The sequence below is a fragment of the Astatotilapia calliptera genome, chromosome 1, assembly GCF_964374335.1.
Source record: "Astatotilapia calliptera chromosome 1, fAstCal68.1, whole genome shotgun sequence".
NCBI classification, from domain to species: Eukaryota; Metazoa; Chordata; class Actinopteri; order Cichliformes; family Cichlidae; genus Astatotilapia; species Astatotilapia calliptera.
The window spans coordinates 23,814,506-23,832,203 of NC_137422.1; the positions used below are offsets into that span (position 1 = coordinate 23,814,506).

The following is a 17,698-nucleotide window of genomic DNA, read 5'->3' on the forward strand; positions in this document are numbered from 1 at the left end:
ATTGTTTGCCCAAAACATCACAGAAGAAAACCGAAACGAACAAACAAACAGAGCATGTGAGAATGACTCCCCCTAAGCATCCTAGCTTTTATTTTCAATGTTGTTGTCATCTTATAATCTATTTAATAAATCCATGGACAGTATAAAAGATGGACATAGCTACTGTGATGCTCATAACAGCTTGCCAATCACAAGCTGCTAGCTAACCAGCATACCCTCAAAAATCTTTTTATCGGACACAAAGAATGACCAAAATTTAGAAAACAGACGTAATCATTTATTTAGTGTGACCCAAAATGAGTGACTCAACAGGAGAGTGTTTACACAGGTCAAATTCAATGGTCATTCCCCCCACAGTATTGCAGGTTTTGCCTTTAAAAATAATTCCGTTTATGGCACTTCTAGGCTGGCTTCAATTTTTAGACTTGAAAGCTTCGTTCATCTGTTATACTGTCTATGAAAATACACATCAAAATAAACTGGAAATACCAATTTAACATGGTGATAGTATTCCATAAGGTCTACATCCTTATGGAATACTATCAGTCCAAAATGGAAAAACAGGTGCTAAGCGTATGCACTAAAAACTCCCTGAGGCATAATTCAGTTATGTAACAGGACATGGCTGAGTCATCCATCCTAGAGTAGAGCTTTTATTTTGAATTTTTATAATGTACTTTGGTAAAACTGTGACTGCTGCTCTGTCTGTGCAGCAGGCAACCGTACACTTTCTACATCCTCTTTTCCAGCTTACAGGAGTAATAGTTCAGTATACATTTACAGTGGGGAATTCAGGGGCATTGCTACAGACTGTTACTTTATTCTCTACATAGCTTATTTTACTCAATCCCTGGTATCATGCAAGTCATGGCCATTTTGTAACAAACACATTATTAAACCTCTTTTTTTTCAAATGTCTAAAATATACTTATTACATGGTGAAAAATAAAATAGAAAGTAAACTGAACACAGCTCCATTATACTTACTCTAATTTGAGTTCTATCAGAATCACAACGGGTCATTTGTTAGTCAAATCACGCAGCTGCTGTGATGGTCACAGTCATGGCTGAGGTAAACACTCCCTCTTTTACAGAAAGGTGCTGTTAGTGTACATTAACACCAATATATTTCCATTCAAACATATTAAAGTCTAAATTTTATCTACAGTAGAGAATCACATGGTGTTCCAGTTTCCCTATAGTAATACACAGCATCATTAATCACCTGAAAAATGGTGCTTGAACAAATCTTTCTGTAGCTACAGGCATCAGCTGGTGAACTGCAACCAATATGCTGAAACTTACAGACCTGGATTTGCAAAGTGGGGGAAAGGATCCTTGACCCAGAGCTGAAGGCTCAACAAAATAACTATCCTAAAACTCTGCTGTACCATCAAAAAAGGGTGGATATACAAGCTGAGACTATTAATTCAGATAAAATAGGCATACTGTACCCATTAACCCCTCTCACGTTATCAGCAGGCCAAAACAATCTCAGATATGACTGAGACACTCTTTTCAATCTGCCCTGAAACCACTGACTTCTTGCAGGGTTCAATGAACTGTTCCTGCTGGTGCATGGTTTATTAGCCAGCGAGCCAGCCGGTGGTCATGGAAATATTAGACTCAGCTCAAACTCTCTGGTGATACCCAAACTTTAAAAGAAAAAACAACAACAACAAAAAATTAAAAACAATAACCAGAAAAAAAGGGATGTTCAGGGGTAATGCACTTATTCAGACTTCATAATTGTTTTCTTTCTATATTAATAAATCTAAAGAAACTGCTCATAAGTTGAAAACAAAAAAAACCCACCCAACAACCTAAAACCATTTTTTAAAATTAAAATCTACTATTGGCTAACAACTAATATAGGTCTAGATCCTTTTTTAGCCGAAAATCTGAAATCATGACTCCACAACTTCAAGCTAAGAATGATAATCAAGGCAGCGTAAGGTGACTGTCGGTGGGACACAGGGAGCTTTTAACACGTTTAAATGAGCTTTACAGCTATGATAATGTTTTCTGTTGAGAATCAGAATAATAGAGCTGTGGTTTACAAATTTAGTGTACAAACAAATCACATCTGTGAGGGTTCAAGCATTCACAACACAGTCAAAAAAAAAAGAAGAAGTTCAAATTGTGACAAGTGTGTTTAAAAAAAAACAAGCCAAGTAGTCATGTGTCACATAAAAGGTCGAAGCAGCGGACTTGAAACATTCAGAGCTCCGTTTTGTCAGACATGCAGTAGTCGCACTGGGTGAATTAACAGATCTAGTTTTTGTTTCTCTTGAGAGCCTCACACAGGTTCTGGTTTGGATCAGGTTCATGACTCATGATCTCAACACACTCCCATTCTCCGCTGCTGCTGGACCGCTTCACCGCCTCCACCACCGTCTGCACGTACAGACCGTCCTCAAACGTTGGTGCAGTGGCAACTGGTCCCCGTGCCCAACACCGGCGCTCCTCCTTAGCCTGAAAAGACTGCCTCAGCGCCTTCACCATGGAGCTCAGGCCCTGCAGGAGAGGCAGGGGCATTTCTTTTACCTCTGGTCCCACCCAGCCGTTGTCGCCTACCAACAGCTCCTCGCTTTTACTCCCGTTGCGTTGCCCATACAGTTCTGTCCCTCTGGCAATTAATCTCCCAGTGGATCCAACTACCATAACCTCATGTACAAACGACCCCGGCATATTGAAGTTTAGGGTCACAGTGCAGCACACGCTACTGGACCCTGTCCCACCCATCAACATTTGGAAGAAACAGAAATCGTCGCTGGTGACGCGGCGTATCCCTCGGATCAAACCGTTTTGCTGCACGAAGGTCCGCAGTAAACCATGCACGCGGTGTGCTCGTGTGCCAGACAGGTAACTCAAAAGGTCGATGATGGCGGAGCCAACAGTGTGAAGACCGCCTCCTCCCATCAGCTCCTCGCAGGTCCAGCCGTACGACTGGTCCAGCAGGCTCGGACCATAGACTCGGACATCACACACCTGCAGTTCGCCCACATATCCCTCCACCAGCAGTTGGCGCATTGCAACAAAAGCTGGCAGGAAGCGCAGGGTGTTACCCATAATGCTGAGCAGCTGTGGGTAGTATCTGGCTGCAGTGACCATCTTGAATGAATCCACAGCAGTTGCAGCTTTCTCACACACGACATTCTTACCGATACCTGAAGACAGACGGAGATTGAGCAGTTATTAACTTACTGCACTGATCTTTGGCGTAGAGCCAATGAGAACAGATTTCACACAATTTATTTTATTTTATTTTTTACATAAGCTCAGATCTGCAGCAGTTTCAGTTCGGTGCATCTATCAGAGTGTGCATTTGATTGCTTTACTGTTCATTTACTCATTAGGTATGAATAAACCAAAATAATGTGATGGCATCTAGTGAGTGCAGCGTTTGTTATACATTTTAAATCAGACCTCACTAGCCGTTGGAATTGGTCCCATGGATTAGTCCCTCAGCAGGGAAACACTCAGGAAGTTGCAACTAAAACAGGAAACTGTGGTCAACGCTTAGGAATTCCATCAGATACAGAAAGCCCTGTATCAAGTCCCCTTTGATTGGGAAACCTTGTTGATTATATTTGCTTCAGTCTACTGCTGACAGAATTTTTCTTTCTTTTTTTTTTTTTAATTTGTAGCTACAATTGCTGTTGATCAAGGCTTTGATCACCATTAATCACACGTCAATAACAAACCCTGAAGAATACGTTACAGAGGAAATGCGTTTGAGATCTGACCTGCCACACCCAGCTGCTTCAGGGCACGAGCTGTTTGCATACACAGCTCTGAACTTTTCCACACCTCACCTGATGAAGCTGTATGTGACACAGCAAATGTTTAACATACAGGGAGTGCAGAATTATTAGGAAAGTTGTATTTTTGAGGAATAATTTTATTATTGAACAACAACCATGTTCTCAATGAACCCAAAAAACTCATTAATATCAAAGCTGAATGTTTTTGGAAGTAGTTTTTAGTTTGTTTTTAGTTTTAGCTATTTTAGGGGGATATCTGTGTGTGCAAGTGACTATTACTGTGCATAATTATTAGGCAACTTAACAAAAAACAAATATATACCCATTTCAATCATTTATTTTTACCAGTGAAACCAATATAACATCTCCACATTCACAAATATACATTTCTGACATTCAAAAACAAAACAAAAACAAATCAGCGACCAATATAGCCACCTTTCTTTGCAAGGACACTCAAAAGCCTGCCATCCATGGATTCTGTCAGTGTTTTGATCTGTTCACCATCAACATTGCGTGCAGCAGCAACCACAGCCTCCCAGACACTGTTCAGAGAGGTGTACTGTTTTCCCTCCTTGTAAATCTCACATTTGATGATGGACCACAGGTTCTCAATGGGGTTCAGATCAGGTGAACAAGGAGGCCATGTCATTAGTTTTTCTTCTTTTATACCCTTTCTTGCCAGCCACGCTGTGGAGTACTTGGACGCGTGTGATGGAGCATTGTCCTGCATGAAAATCATGTTTTTCTTGAAGGATGCAGACTTCTTCCTGTACCACTGCTTGAAGAAGGTGTCTTCCAGAAACTGGCAGTAGGACTGGGAGTTGAGCTTGACTCCATCCTCAACCCGAAAAGGCCCCACAAGCTCATCTTTGATGATACCAGCCCAAACCAGTACTCCACCTCCACCTTGCTGGCGTCTGAGTCGGACTGGAGCTCTCTGCCCTTTACCAATCCAGCCACGGGCCCATCCATCTGGCCCATCAAGACTCACTCTCATTTCATCAGTCCATAAAACCTTAGAAAAACCAGTCTTGATTGAGTATTTCTTGGCCCAGTCTTGACGTTTCAGCTTGTGTGTCTTGTTCAGTGGTGGTCGTCTTTCAGCCTTTCTTACCTTGGCCATGTCTCTGAGTATTGCACACCTTGTGCTTTTGGGCACTCCAGTGATGTTGCAGCTCTGAAATATGGCCAAACTGGTGGCAAGTGGCATCTTGGCAGCTGCACGCTTGACTTTTCTCAGTTCATGGGCAGTTATTTTGCACCTTGGTTTTTCCACACGCTTCTTGCGACCCTGTTGACTATTTTGAATGAAACGCTTGATTGTTCGATGATCACGCTTCAGAAGCTTTGCAATTTTGAGACTGCTGCATCCCTCTGCAAGATATCTCACTATTTTTGACTTTTCTGAGCCTGTCAAGTCCGTCTTTTGACCCATTTTGCCAAAGGAAAGGACGTTGCCTAATAATTATGCACACCTGATATAGGGTGTTGATGTCATTAGACCACACCCCTTCTCATTACAGAGATGCACATCACCTAATATGCTTAATTGGTACACAGCAAAATCTCCAGTGTTAAATTAACACTTTTGACAGTGTTATGTTTAAAATTAACCTAGTCAGTTTTGATAAGATAGAACTTTATTAATCCCTCGGGTGGGTTCCTCTGGGAAATTCGACTTCCAAAAAAAAGCACAGCAACGACCGAAGTTACAGTTACAGAATTGTTTTTATATATATATATATATATATATATATATATATATATATATATACACACACACACACACACACACACACACATACACACACAGAGACAAATATAAATAAAATATACAAAGGGGATAAATAGAATAAATAGGAATAAAAAATAAAAATACAAGTGAATTGCACATTTCAAGTATTGAGTCTATTGCACTGTTGACTATTTACAAAAAGTATTGCACAAGGTATTGTACAGTGAGGTGAAGAGGCACTACAGCTTAGTTGTTCCCCCCTCCTTTGTCCTCCTGTTTCCTGTTTCCCCTCCCTCTCCCCTCCAGAGAGGAGTTAAACAGTCTGATGGCGTGTGGGACAAAGGAGTTTTTAAGTCTGTTAGTTCTTGTCTTGGGGAGAAGCAACCTGTCACTGAACAGACTCTTCTGATTGTTTATGGCCGTGTGCAGAGGATGCCCAGCATTGTTCATAATGTCCAGCAGTTTTGAAGATTAACAAAGACTAACACTGAGCAGTGCTGATTTTCTAACACTGGAAAATAACTCAAAATGTTAGAAATATTCCAGTGTTAGAAAACCAGCACTGCTCAGTGTTAGTCTTTGTTAATCTTCAAAACTGACTAGGTTACTTTTAAACATATAACACTGTCAAAAGTGTTAATTTAACACTCAACAGTGTTGTATTTAACACTCAGAGGTGTGGACCCATATAGACACTCTCCAGTGTTAATTTAACACTGGAGATTTTGCTGTGTAGTAGGCTTTTGAGCCTATACAGCTTGGCAGACAACATGCATGAAGAGGATGATGTGGACAAAATACTCATTTGCCTAATAATTCTGCACTCCCTGTAGTCAGAATGGACACTGAACGATCTCCAGCCTACTGGGACAAACGGTGCGTGATGGTTGACTGTTCTCGTGTGGGAACAGCACACATAATTGTTTGGTGAAGTTCCAGCAAATGAGTGGGCACTCATGTATGCTGCTTCTTGCATGCTCTACCCAGGCAGTTCCCTTGCTTTAAACAAATGCAATATTTCCAGCAGTGAGAACGCATCTAAAGTAGACTATCACCTGGTGTGTGCTACATATGAGGTAGGGCAATTACCACACTGACAATCCATGGAGGTCATGTGTGAAAACAGCTACGGGTGCTAAATCGAAACCAGACCCAGAACTGAAACTTGAAGGGTTTCTATCTGACACATTTGGCTTGTGATGAAGCACAAAGATAAGTGGAGATACCCCCAGAGGAGCTGCATTAGGATTATAGTCATTACAGGTGGAAGCAACTAATAATACATTCCCCAAAATAACAGCAATATCATGATACTGAGTCCTACAGTTCTGGACACACTGTAAAACAAACATAGAAGATACATCAAATATCTGTATAACTAATAAAAAAAAATGTCCCTAATGAGGCTATCAGCAGTAATTATATATTTATTCGCCACACTGTGTGTGTAATCAATATTTTTCAGTTTAATTAGTGTGATTAATAATGCCACCAATGTGCTTTTCCCTGCTATCTGTGCTGTCTGCCATTTTCACAGTGTGAGTTTCTTCTTCACTGTAGCTTTGACTTTACCCTCAGTTGATTAATAAGTATCACCACAAGCAGGCATGAGGCACTGGTCAGTGTTTCAGAGCACTGCATGCTTTCATTAAAATTTTTTAATTTGGTACCAGAACACTGATAACATGAAAGCATTATTGCAAGAGGAAGAAATGTGCAATACTAACATGTGAATCTTAATATTTCAACCTTCATTTAGGGTGTTAACTCTTGAGATGATTTCTTTCATGACATACTAAATAGGGTTAGTGGTAGGAGAAACTGGAGGCCCTGTAGAAAGCCTGCACAAGAACAGGGAGATGATACAAACACTGTACGAAAGAGTGTTGCCTGGATTTGAACCCCTCATGCTGTGACAGTGCTAATAGCTCAGTCACTATGCTGCCAAACACACTGTGTTATATTATGTTATATTTGTGTTTATGGAGTCTTACCCAGTGCCTTGACTGCTATCTGCCTTGTCATGGATGGTGGAATATAGATGCAGACAAGGTCAACATCTTGATGCAGCAGGACGTCGTCAGATCGGCTGGTGTGAAATGGGATGCTGAGCTCCTTTGCCAAGCAGCATGCTTCCTCTTCGCTTCGCCCCCAGAGTGCATGAACCTCAAAGCCTTCAGCTTTTAGCAGTGGGACCAGCACTCGGGCCGTACTCCCCGTGCCAAACACACCGACTCCCGGCAGCATGGTAGAGCTGCTCAGTGGGACCCTATGTGTGAACCATCGCCAGTCACTCCAACATCTCAACAGCAAATCATCCACTAGCTTTTCAAGGCCTGTGCTGTTGATTTTAGCCTATAAAACAATTAACAATTGAACAGTTAAAGAGCGATCAACCTTTATCCAATAACATAACAAAATCCTGGGAAATAAAAAAGCTCTTTGTGAATGCAGCACTAAGAAATGAGAAGGAGTAGTGAATAAGTGCTTTACCCATTTATCCCAGCTTTGAGTGTATCTGCAGGTCTCATGAAAGTTCAGCCCAGTTTTTCTTATCAGACCTCTGTGACAGGCTCTCATGCCGTGTCCTGCCACATACTTAACATGCCTTTCCTTGTTCACACCCACTGAATGTCAATGTCATCTTTTGTCTTTCAACCAGGCTAAACATAAAAACCAGCAGCCAGAACAATCTAATTATTTATCGCTCACTTAATGTTGTTCTGAAAGTTATAAATCACCTGAACCAGTATGAGTTTACTCCCTTGTTTTCCTGATCTGGAATGATAATAGACTGGTGACTGATTTAAATAGCAGGCCATATCTACATTAAATACATATGCATAAAAATCAACTAAGCTGAAAAACATACACAAAAACACAAAAAACATATCCTTTTAATTCAGAGGTTTTCCAAAAACTTTATAATTCAAAGTAAAAAGTGAAATTGATTTATAAATATTAAATGAACTAAATGTACCACTACAAAGACTACAGTCTTTGGGGACTGAATGTGGACTCTTAGGGAGAAGTAAGGGGGGAAAAGGAAAAGAATATGCTGAGAGGAGAAACAGGAGAACAGCAGCTTTGGCTCAGGTATGAACTTCTCTCAAGCCATAAATTGCTGTACCTATTTTCCGTTTTCCTAGCAAAATATAAAGAAATGCGGGGTGTGTCCATATTTAGCACAGTGCTATATAGGTGAACAATGAGCAGGTCTATCTTGCTGACTCTCCCTGTGGCCATGATGACTGTACAACAGAAGGGTGACGGAGGAAAGTCTGCGTGCCCCTGCACCTGCATTACCCGTGCCACCTTTGGGAACCTTCTCTCGTTTAAACCGCATCCGCGCCAGGCTAAAGCAGCCGAATGCAGCTGAAGTCTCTCACACACCGACAACACTGGCAACTGAGCCGTGCCGTGCCGAGTCAGCTAGACAGATGAGATTTCAAAGGCATGACACACGGACTCGTCGCTTTCTGAATCAGAAGTAGTAGCTCGGGATCAGACATATGTCATAAAACACTGCAAACTTCCTCAAAGTGACCACGTCTTCGTTTCAAACACGCGTACTGCTACAAGTGCACACACACCTACACACACAGTGAGCTAGCTAAACAGTCAGGTTATTGATAACGTTAGCTAGCACGTTCAGCTAGCTGGCCAGACAACCGCAGAGCGTGCACAAAAAACTCCCAGTAAACGCAGATATTTCTCGGGCTCACTGTTTAGCGTTAAAGTATCTACAAACGGGTATTATTTAAAACAAATCCCAAGTGAAAAGCAAGGAAACGTTAACTACCTACTGTATTTGGCAGCACAACATCAGCGACGTCGGAAGGTGTCGAGCCGGGCGCTGCCCAGTTGCTAATGGTAACTTCAGCAGCAACAGCAATACTGTGACGGGAACCGGACATACTAAAGCTGTGAAGATAGGTCACCGGCGGAAAATCAACACGGGGGACTCATAGGAAACACGTTATGTTTAAACACAAAGATACTAAAAGTTTCACAAAACCTTGCTTTTAAAGATATTTTTTATTAATGTATAAATACGTCTTACGAATAAAATATGTGCCCTTGCTGTTAAGGCATTACTTTAACTTTCAATAGTTTTCCCATGATTCAGTGCGCTACCTGTACAAATCCCTCAGTACGTCGACTAGTTTCACTCGTTTAATCTAAAAATTTTCAATTCAGTTTTATATAAATCGCAACAACAGTTGCCTCAAAGCTTCTTCCAAGTGGGCAGTCGTCTACCCCAAAGCAGTTATCTCACTTGTTATTTTTAACCATTACCAAAACTCAAGGCGTAGCTACCACTCCAATCTAAATATATCGACAAAATAATTTGCTTGCTTTGAGACGAAATTAAGGTTTAAAACGGTTAAAAACTCTCTTAAAACTCTCTGAAAGTTATAGCCTAATTCTACCACGTTTGCTATTGCAGTGTTTTCCCTTGTATTTCAGTTACTTTAGTGACATCCCTCTCATATAATGTCTCCGGTTAAATGTATTTTGATAATTTATTCTGGTTAATTTTATTTGACAGTATTAGTTACAATTGCACAGATTTCACAGAAACAAACTCAAATATATATTCAATATTTGTTTGTGGAGAATCAATAGTGATTTTTGTTTGTTTTTGACTGGAGGGCCAGTAACATATGTTTCAAATAACCAGATAAGTGCCCTGATGCAAGTATAATAGCAGGACCTTACTTACTGCAACACAGATACCATTTTAAATGTATCTTTTTTCCCTGATAAGAACCCATTGTTAACTCTTAGTTCATCTGTTGGCACCATGAGCAACACACTAGACTTTAAACTTGTAGAGGTGTGTGTGAGCGCTCATGTTTAATGCTGCTGTTGGCAGGGGTGACTTTGGTTTACATTCTTTTGCCTCAGCCTTTTCAAATACAATTTATTTTTTAAAATGCTTTTAAACTTTGGTGTTTACTTTGTGAAATGATGTTAGATGAATACGGTATGAGGTTTATTTGGCTACTACAGATTTACAGTGTGTAAATAATAAACTAAATCTGCAGAAATAGCTGTGTGATGATGATCAGAAAAGTGACACCTGCAGCGTCCAAATCCACAACCATCCAGCCAACCACTAAACCAGCCAAACACTAAACCGTGCTGGTTTAGTGTGCAGGAAGAGTGATCTACAAGGCCATCAGGTGGATGATAATGGTTACTACCACCTGGACAGTGTGGCAGCTGACATGGAAAGATGAACAAACAATCCAAGGAAACAGACTGAAAATCAGTCTAACTTTAAATTAGTGAAAAATACCTGTTGATACCTTTTTTGAAATTCTCATAAAATACACTCATGATATATCACCATGAGTAAAGTAAAGTAAAACACATCTGGATCACAAATCATCCAACATTCAATATTGTTCACTGATTTCACCATATTTGCATTACAGTGCAGAGGTTTGGGGCAATACTCATAAATGTTTGCTATCATCAATCTAGGTCCATAAGGATAATCCATAAAACTGGCTACAGAGATCATACAAATCCGCTATTCTTAAAATCAAAAATACCAAAATTCACAGACCTGGTTCATTTTCTCACAGTACAAATTATGTATAAAGTAATAAACGACCTACTTCCTGACAGTATTCTCAAATTGTTTTCTAAAAGGAAACAGGGATACAATTTGAAGGGGGAATTAAATTTAAAACATCCTTGTATCCGTATAACATGACAACGTTTTTGCATCTCTGTGTGTGGAGGGAGGCTGTGGAATAGAGTGAAGAACTGAAGCAATGTCCCAGCATGACTCAGTTCAAAATTGTGGTTTTTGCAAAGTAAAGGAAGGAGGTAGGGCTCTGATCGGGTGTTCTCACCCACTATTTTCACAACAGTGATGTGTATATATGTGTAGGTGCACAAGTATGTTTATATAAGTATATATTTAAAGTATAAATGTAAAAATATAAAAATAGATAAATAAATAAAAAACACATGTAACATGTAATGTAATTGTAATGAAGAATTTCTGATGGACAGGGAAACAGGAAGAAAAAGTGTAGACTATTAATTACTAAATAGTGAAAGGGGGTGGGATTAAATAAGATTATGCTTCTTCCTTTTTGAACATGTTATGAGTTATTTGAAATTATTGTTTTTTGTTTTCCTTTTGTTTTGCTGTGTTTGTTTGTTTGTCTCTTTTTTCTGTTGTTGTACTAATTTAACATGTTCAAAATAAAGATACAATACAATACAATACACCTTCTGTGGATGCTTATTAGATGTAAGTTGATTAGATATTTATACTGGTGGGGATGCACTGTTGCTATTATTAACGGTGATTTCACCCCAAAATATGACATTTACTGATGACAATGGCTGATTGTGTGATTAAGGGGGATAAAAGTTATAGGGTGAGACAGAGGCCTATGATCTGCTATAGCAACACCTAAAAGGGCAAGCCAAAAGAAAAAGCAGGACATTAAATTATTAGACTTGAATTTCATAAAATTGCTCCATCTAAAAAGTTTTTTATTCTCCATGGTTATTTCTGATTGCACATATGTATTAATCAAATTTTACACTATTGTTATTCTGTATTTGAAGTTTTCCCCCAATTAGACTTAGGTTGCTTTAATCAGTTAATCATCAGCTGTAACTGAAAACACCTTAGTTTGTGATTCTAAAAATTATTTTCCTTGGAGAAGAAAATAGAAGTCTGTCTGCATCTATATAAAAATATAATTGTTTTACATTAAAATACAGCGTTTGTTTTAAAAAGATCAATAATTAATTAAGTTATTTTGTTGTTTTTTAACACGTTGATAGTATTTTCTTTACACACACGCCTACTTGAACGGTGTCATTACACACACTGACCAGCAGAGGCGTTATATCACTAACGGTTATGGACAGGAAGCGCAAGGAATTGTGGGACTTTTAGTTCTCAGTGGTGGACGATTACCCTGATAACAGAGCTAAGAACAAGAAAAAACATTTACCGTTGAAAATAAAACAGCATCCGTGAATTCATCATATGCAAGAGCTTCGTGTGCTCCGCGGCCGGCTAATCTCGGATGGATTTAGTCGTCGTACGAAGGAGAGCGCCTCACTTTTGCTAAAAAATAAACAGGAAGTTGTTAGCGTTGTGGGACGTGTAGTTCCGCTTGCAGGCCGCCGATCTTGATAACATAGCATAGAATAAAGAAACAAAAATAAAATAATCTTAAGTTCACCCGAAGGCCGCAGATTTAGCCTCGGCGCTGAAGTAAATATGCCTGGGTTCACCTGCTGTGTCCCCGGCTGCTACAACAACTCGCACCGGGACCGGGAACTGCGCTTCTACACGTTTCCTAAGGACACCGCTCTCAGAGAGCAGTGGCTGAGGAACATCTCCCGGGCCGGGGTCAGCGGCTGCTTCAGCACCTTCCAGCCGACTACGGGGCATCGAGTCTGCAGCGTGCATTTCGCCGGCGGGAGGAAAACCTACAGCATCCGGGTGCCGTCCCTCTTCCCTCTGCGAGGGGTGAATGAGCGCAGGAGTCGGCGGGGCAGAGGCAGGAAAGTATCCGCGGCGGTTCCCGCGCCCGCCGCAGCTGCGACCTCCGGAATTGTTGTCACCAGCTCCGTGCTGGGCAGCACCGCAGAAGGAGCCGAGGCCAACGCAGGCGGGGAAGCGAGCGACGACAGCATCACCGTGGTGCAGATTGGCCAAAACGGGGAGTACTTGGGCACCGCGCGACTGCCCGTCCAAACGGAGGGGACATCTTACACGGGGCAGGTCGGCGGTACAGCCGAGGTAACGGCTGGCGACTCACAGGTGGACACCTCATCCGCGGCGGCACCGGTGCAGTATGTCAGCGTGACCAGCAGCCCGCTGGACCACTCGTACTCTCTGACCACTGGCACCACGTCGGCCGAGCTACTGAGGAAGCTGAACGAGCAGCGGGACATCATCGCGCTCATGGAGGTAAAGATGAAGGAGATGAAGGCGACCATCCGCCAGCTCCGGGTGGCGGAGGCCAAGCTGCAAGAGGAAGTGCGGGAACGGGACCGGTTGCTGTACGGCCACACGGTGGCTGCTAACGTTCGGAAGAAAATCTGATGGGATGGGTGAACATCCCCGGAGACGAGCCGATATACAGACTCAGACTGACGGAGAGCAGATGGACAGCAGATCCAGCCCCGATTTCTACGAAACTGAGAGCGATGACAATTTATTTTCAAGTAGAGCTTATTTTTATTTTTATTTGCGTTTAAATTTTTTTGTAGGCTGGCTAGTTGATGTAGCTGATAGTAATAAACTTACTGCTAATCTAATTGAAACATGCACAGTCTGCCTCTGGTCTGCAGCCAAACCAAGATCACATGAATCCATTCAGACAAGACTCGTAGTTTGCACAGACTCACATTTCAGACTTATTTATGACGGGACAGACTGAGGGGACACCGGCGAAGGACATGCTCAAAACTGCCTAGCTGCATAAAATGTTTTTTGTCCTTAGGCTGTGTTTGTTTTGTTTTTCCAACAGAGTTTAGGAGCTCTTGTTGCAAAAAAAAAAAGGATAACACCCCACAATAACATGCAAAAATGCGCCAAGATGAAGTATTTATAGGATTTTTTTTTTTTTACCAAAACACTAATCTTGGCCTGCTTAGGGTTGTAGTGAACTAAATAAAACTCTACCGCGACTGTTTCAGAGTTGCCTTTAAAGGTACCTTAAGATTATTTCCATTATTTTTGTTGCTAGAGGTATTTTTGCAACTGAGAAGAAGAAAAAACGACTTGAAGAAATTCCTCAAAGCTTTAAAGGGCACTTAAAATTAATTCTTATTAAAGGATGCTTCTTGGGGACGTTTTTTCCCTAGTTTTGGGGGAAGCAGCACCTACTTCTTTTTCATTTTTTGGGTGTGATTTAAACATTTTACGTGCCTCTTCCCTATTCTTCACACAGATGTTTAGTTCCCACATATTTGTCCTGTTCATCAGTGTTTTAAGCACAGGCTATTACAAACATTTCATATTTTTGAAGCTGATCTGGCAGCTCATTGTTTAAGACTGGAAAGTTATTTCTCAAGCCAACAAGCATTTTGTCTCATAGCAGCATTTTAGAGACTTCTGGTGGGGGAGAAAGGATCTGACAGTGTTTCTGTTGTTTTCTTTTTAAACCTTCATTGATATTGGGGGGGTGGAGGGGTTTGGCTCATGTGATCTCATCCCCGGACTGCGGTGAGGGGTTTATTTTAAAATGACATGAAGATTTGCAGTGGCTCTTGTAAGTAATATTACAAATTTTTTCAGCTGTGTTGAGTTGTGGACAAAATAATACAATTTGTATGAAATAAACTTATAAAAGACTCGTGTTGGAAACCTTACAGTTTACGATCGTCGCGTAAAGTGCAGTGATCTTAAAATTATTCACACCCAAAATTTAATTGGATTTGAATTTTCCCCCGAGTGGGTGACAGGTCTGGTCTGCCAGTTTACATCATCATCATCATTGTTTAGCACTAGTGGTGCCTTCACAGATGCACAGGATAGATAATCTGTGCAGATTAATAGCTCTGCATCATAGAGATGCTGACTTTGGGTCTACAAATCTCTCTTTAACTCACAGGATGCATAGTATTACTTCTATCAGGAAGTTAAAATTTTGAGGGGTCAGAAAACAGCTTTATATTTTACGTCATTGTCCAGGCTGGATCTCAAGAACATATTAGAGTTTTTGGATCTTCTTTGTGTGTTTTCCTTTCTTTTCATGTCAGAGTTTTAACTTGCTTTTGTGGCTCTGTTTATAAACCCGTGCTCTGACTGTTGTTTGAATCCAGCACCACCTGAAAACCTGAATGTGATGGCCATCTTTGGCCTGGTGAAATCATCTTTCTAATTACACTGTATGTTAAATTCTATTTCTAAATGTCTGAGAAGCTGTTTTTACCAACTTAGCTAAAGTGAGTGAGAAGTGTTTTTGGCCCCACAGTATTTTGTTGCTCTTCCCCAAAGTTTTACACAGTTTTTTGCTGGCATTACATTCAAAATAACAGAGATAGGACTTTATTTAAAAAAGAAATCACGAAGCTGAAATGCACGAAACTGAAATTTCTAATATAATATTGCACAAAGAAAACAAATGAAATGTTTTCTCGCTTAAATGTAATGAGTGCCTTCTGTTTACGGCTTACACTGAAACTGGGTTGTATAATGTCAGAACAAAAGATGAATTTTTTATCTCTCTCTCTCTTTGCTAGTGTAAATAACAAGCCTAAACGGATTAAAGAACCAACTCACCAAAGAGAAATCACTCCTCAAAAAATGATCTCTAGTCGTATTTTGCTTCAGATTTACTAAATTGTTAAATTAAGACCCAATTTGTCAATAAATGAGGATAATTACTAGAAAATAGTGGATTCAATTACACGTTCTGACTTCTTGCTTTAATGCAAATGTGATTTCATTTTTAAAACAGCAAAGTGTCATATTTTAGGTGACTGGAGGTCAAAGAAACTGATTCGTCATCTTGTCCAGTCCAGAGTTTCAGGACAGGAATAATCATCCTTACAGTCGGAGTCTGAAGCATGATTTTTACCCTCTAGATGGCGCTAGGATAAAAGCTTGAAGAAGAGAAGCTTCAGCTCCTCTCTTTATGACCTAATTTGCTTGATCTATCTATGTGTGTCTGCTGGCCAATCTGATGCTCATTTGCTTAATTGTTACAGATTTTAAGGAAGTGAAATGCTAATTATCTTAACACGAACATAGGCATGTAATGCAGTTCCACCGCTCACACTGGAATGGGTAATTTTTGAACACCTAATGTATTAATGTGAAACAGAGAAAGGGGGAGCGATGGATGAATGGATGGAGAGAGAGCATTGGAAAGAGCGAGGATCCAGATCCTAATCTCATCTGGATTTATCTTTTCTACTCCCTACAGTGTTGCGTAAGGCCTTAATCCAATGCTGTCAATCAAACTTACACAACTCTATCTTCCTTCTTGATGGCTGTTGCCGTTTACCACTGCAATCAGGCCAAATGACATCTTTTCAAGGCAGGTTTCATTGTTTAGGTACAACAATGAAAGCAACATGTGATTCTGAAATCCACTGAAATAAGACTTTCTGTATATAAACATGGAAAATCTTTGAAGTGTGTCAGAAAGGGTGCCTTTATTATAAGTAATCCGGGTCAAAGTTTATAGTTTTGCTGGTCATGATCTAAAAAAAATTAAGGAAGCAATGTTAGATTTATAGAAAAGAAAGTTGCATGACATCATTTTGCAATTCCCTATAGCTATATAATAATCCACCTGTATCTTTCAGTGTGTGAGTCTAGATCAGGCGGGGTCATCCTTGGACAGCTGACAGTCTGCAGGATTGCCATTTAAAAACTCTGTCATATCCTACTAATGCTGCTACTGCATATTTTGTTTTTAGTGTGAATACTTAGTGTGCTACATGTATATCAATATTCACATCTTGTGTATATTGTTTTACTTGTAAATTGAAATGCTTGAAACTTTTTCTACACTATTAATTAGGCTTTCAGTTTCCTTTAGGAACATACTTTTTGATAATAATAATTACTGAATAATATTTAATTATTTTAATAATTCTTTTGACATTTTATATTAAGCTTCTATTCATCAGATTGTGTTTAAATACTTTGTGACACTTTAAAGCTTGGACTTCCTGTATTAAAAGAATAAGAAAAAACTACATTGTCCTTTTAAAACAAATCGAATAAGGAATATTATATCTGGAATCTTCTGCGACCATCGTCTCAACTGCTCATGACAAAGCAAATCGCAGCTCTCTGCAGAGCTGTCCAGGAAAACGCTGGTGGGATCATCACACAACAAGCTGGGTGTCCTGCGTGAGGCAAACAGGACAGTTTCGCAACAGCAAAGTAACCGTACATGGATCACGGCTCTGAGCTAAGTGAAAGAAGAGGAGGAGGAAAACGGTCAGCGCAGCACTTCACAAAAGTTGTCAGCAGGAGTCCTCTTTGAGGAGAATCTCACAACAAAAGTTGTTTTCAGTGTGGATTGGTTTTAATTTAAACATAAGGTCCAAACATTTAAATATAGCCTCAGGATAAACTGCAGCCGTTCAGGGGTGTGGCATATTAGGACCCTGAGCACAGGGAAACTCCTGACACTGGCTGTATCCCAATTCAGGGTCTGCAGCTTAAAGTACGCAT

General features: G+C 40.3%; 2 protein-coding genes across 3 annotated transcripts; one reads left to right on the forward strand and one right to left on the reverse strand.

Moving 5' to 3' along the window:
* Nucleotides 1-637: 637 nt before the first annotated feature.
* gfod2 (glucose-fructose oxidoreductase domain containing 2) lies at nt 638-12,615 on the reverse strand. Of its 2 annotated transcripts, none has more exons than XM_080298975.1 (4): nt 12,501-12,615; nt 9,308-9,429; nt 7,500-7,860; nt 638-3,170 (listed from the first exon to the last, which is right to left on the reverse strand). In XM_080298975.1, the coding sequence occupies exons 3-4, from the start codon at nt 7,750-7,752 to the stop codon at nt 2,275-2,277; spliced, it is 1,149 nt and encodes a 382-aa protein (XP_080155101.1). In that variant the 5' UTR covers nt 7,753-7,860; nt 9,308-9,429; nt 12,501-12,615; the 3' UTR covers nt 638-2,274. The 2 variants fall into 2 exon arrangements, with proteins under 2 accessions (XP_080155101.1, XP_026025097.2); XM_026169312.2 differs by having other exon boundaries at nt 9,312-9,429; nt 12,501-12,601.
* Nucleotides 12,616-12,677: 62 nt separating this feature from the next.
* Nucleotides 12,678-14,858, forward strand: thap11 (THAP domain containing 11). Its single transcript, XM_026169335.2, has one exon. It carries the CDS (start codon nt 12,773-12,775, stop codon nt 13,601-13,603), a length of 831 nt encoding a protein of 276 aa, XP_026025120.1. The 5' UTR covers nt 12,678-12,772; the 3' UTR covers nt 13,604-14,858.
* Nucleotides 14,859-17,698: the final 2,840 nt, after the last annotated feature.

Excerpts from the sequence above, each read along its gene's own strand:
- gfod2 (XM_026169312.2), bottom strand. The coding sequence starts at position 12,535 with ATGATGAATTCACGGATGCTGTTTTATTTTCAACG. Across the intron at positions 9,430-12,500 it reads ATGCTGTTTTATTTTCAACG|CTTTAGTATGTCCGGTTCCC; the intron begins GTAAATGTTTTT and ends CTATCTTCACAG. Across the intron at positions 7,861-9,311 it reads ATGTTGTGCTGCCAAATACA|GCTAAAATCAACAGCACAGG; the intron begins GTAGGTAGTTAA and ends ATTGTTTTATAG.
- thap11 (XM_026169335.2), top strand. The coding sequence starts at position 12,773 with ATGCCTGGGTTCACCTGCTGTGTCCCCGGCTGCTACAACAACTCGCAC.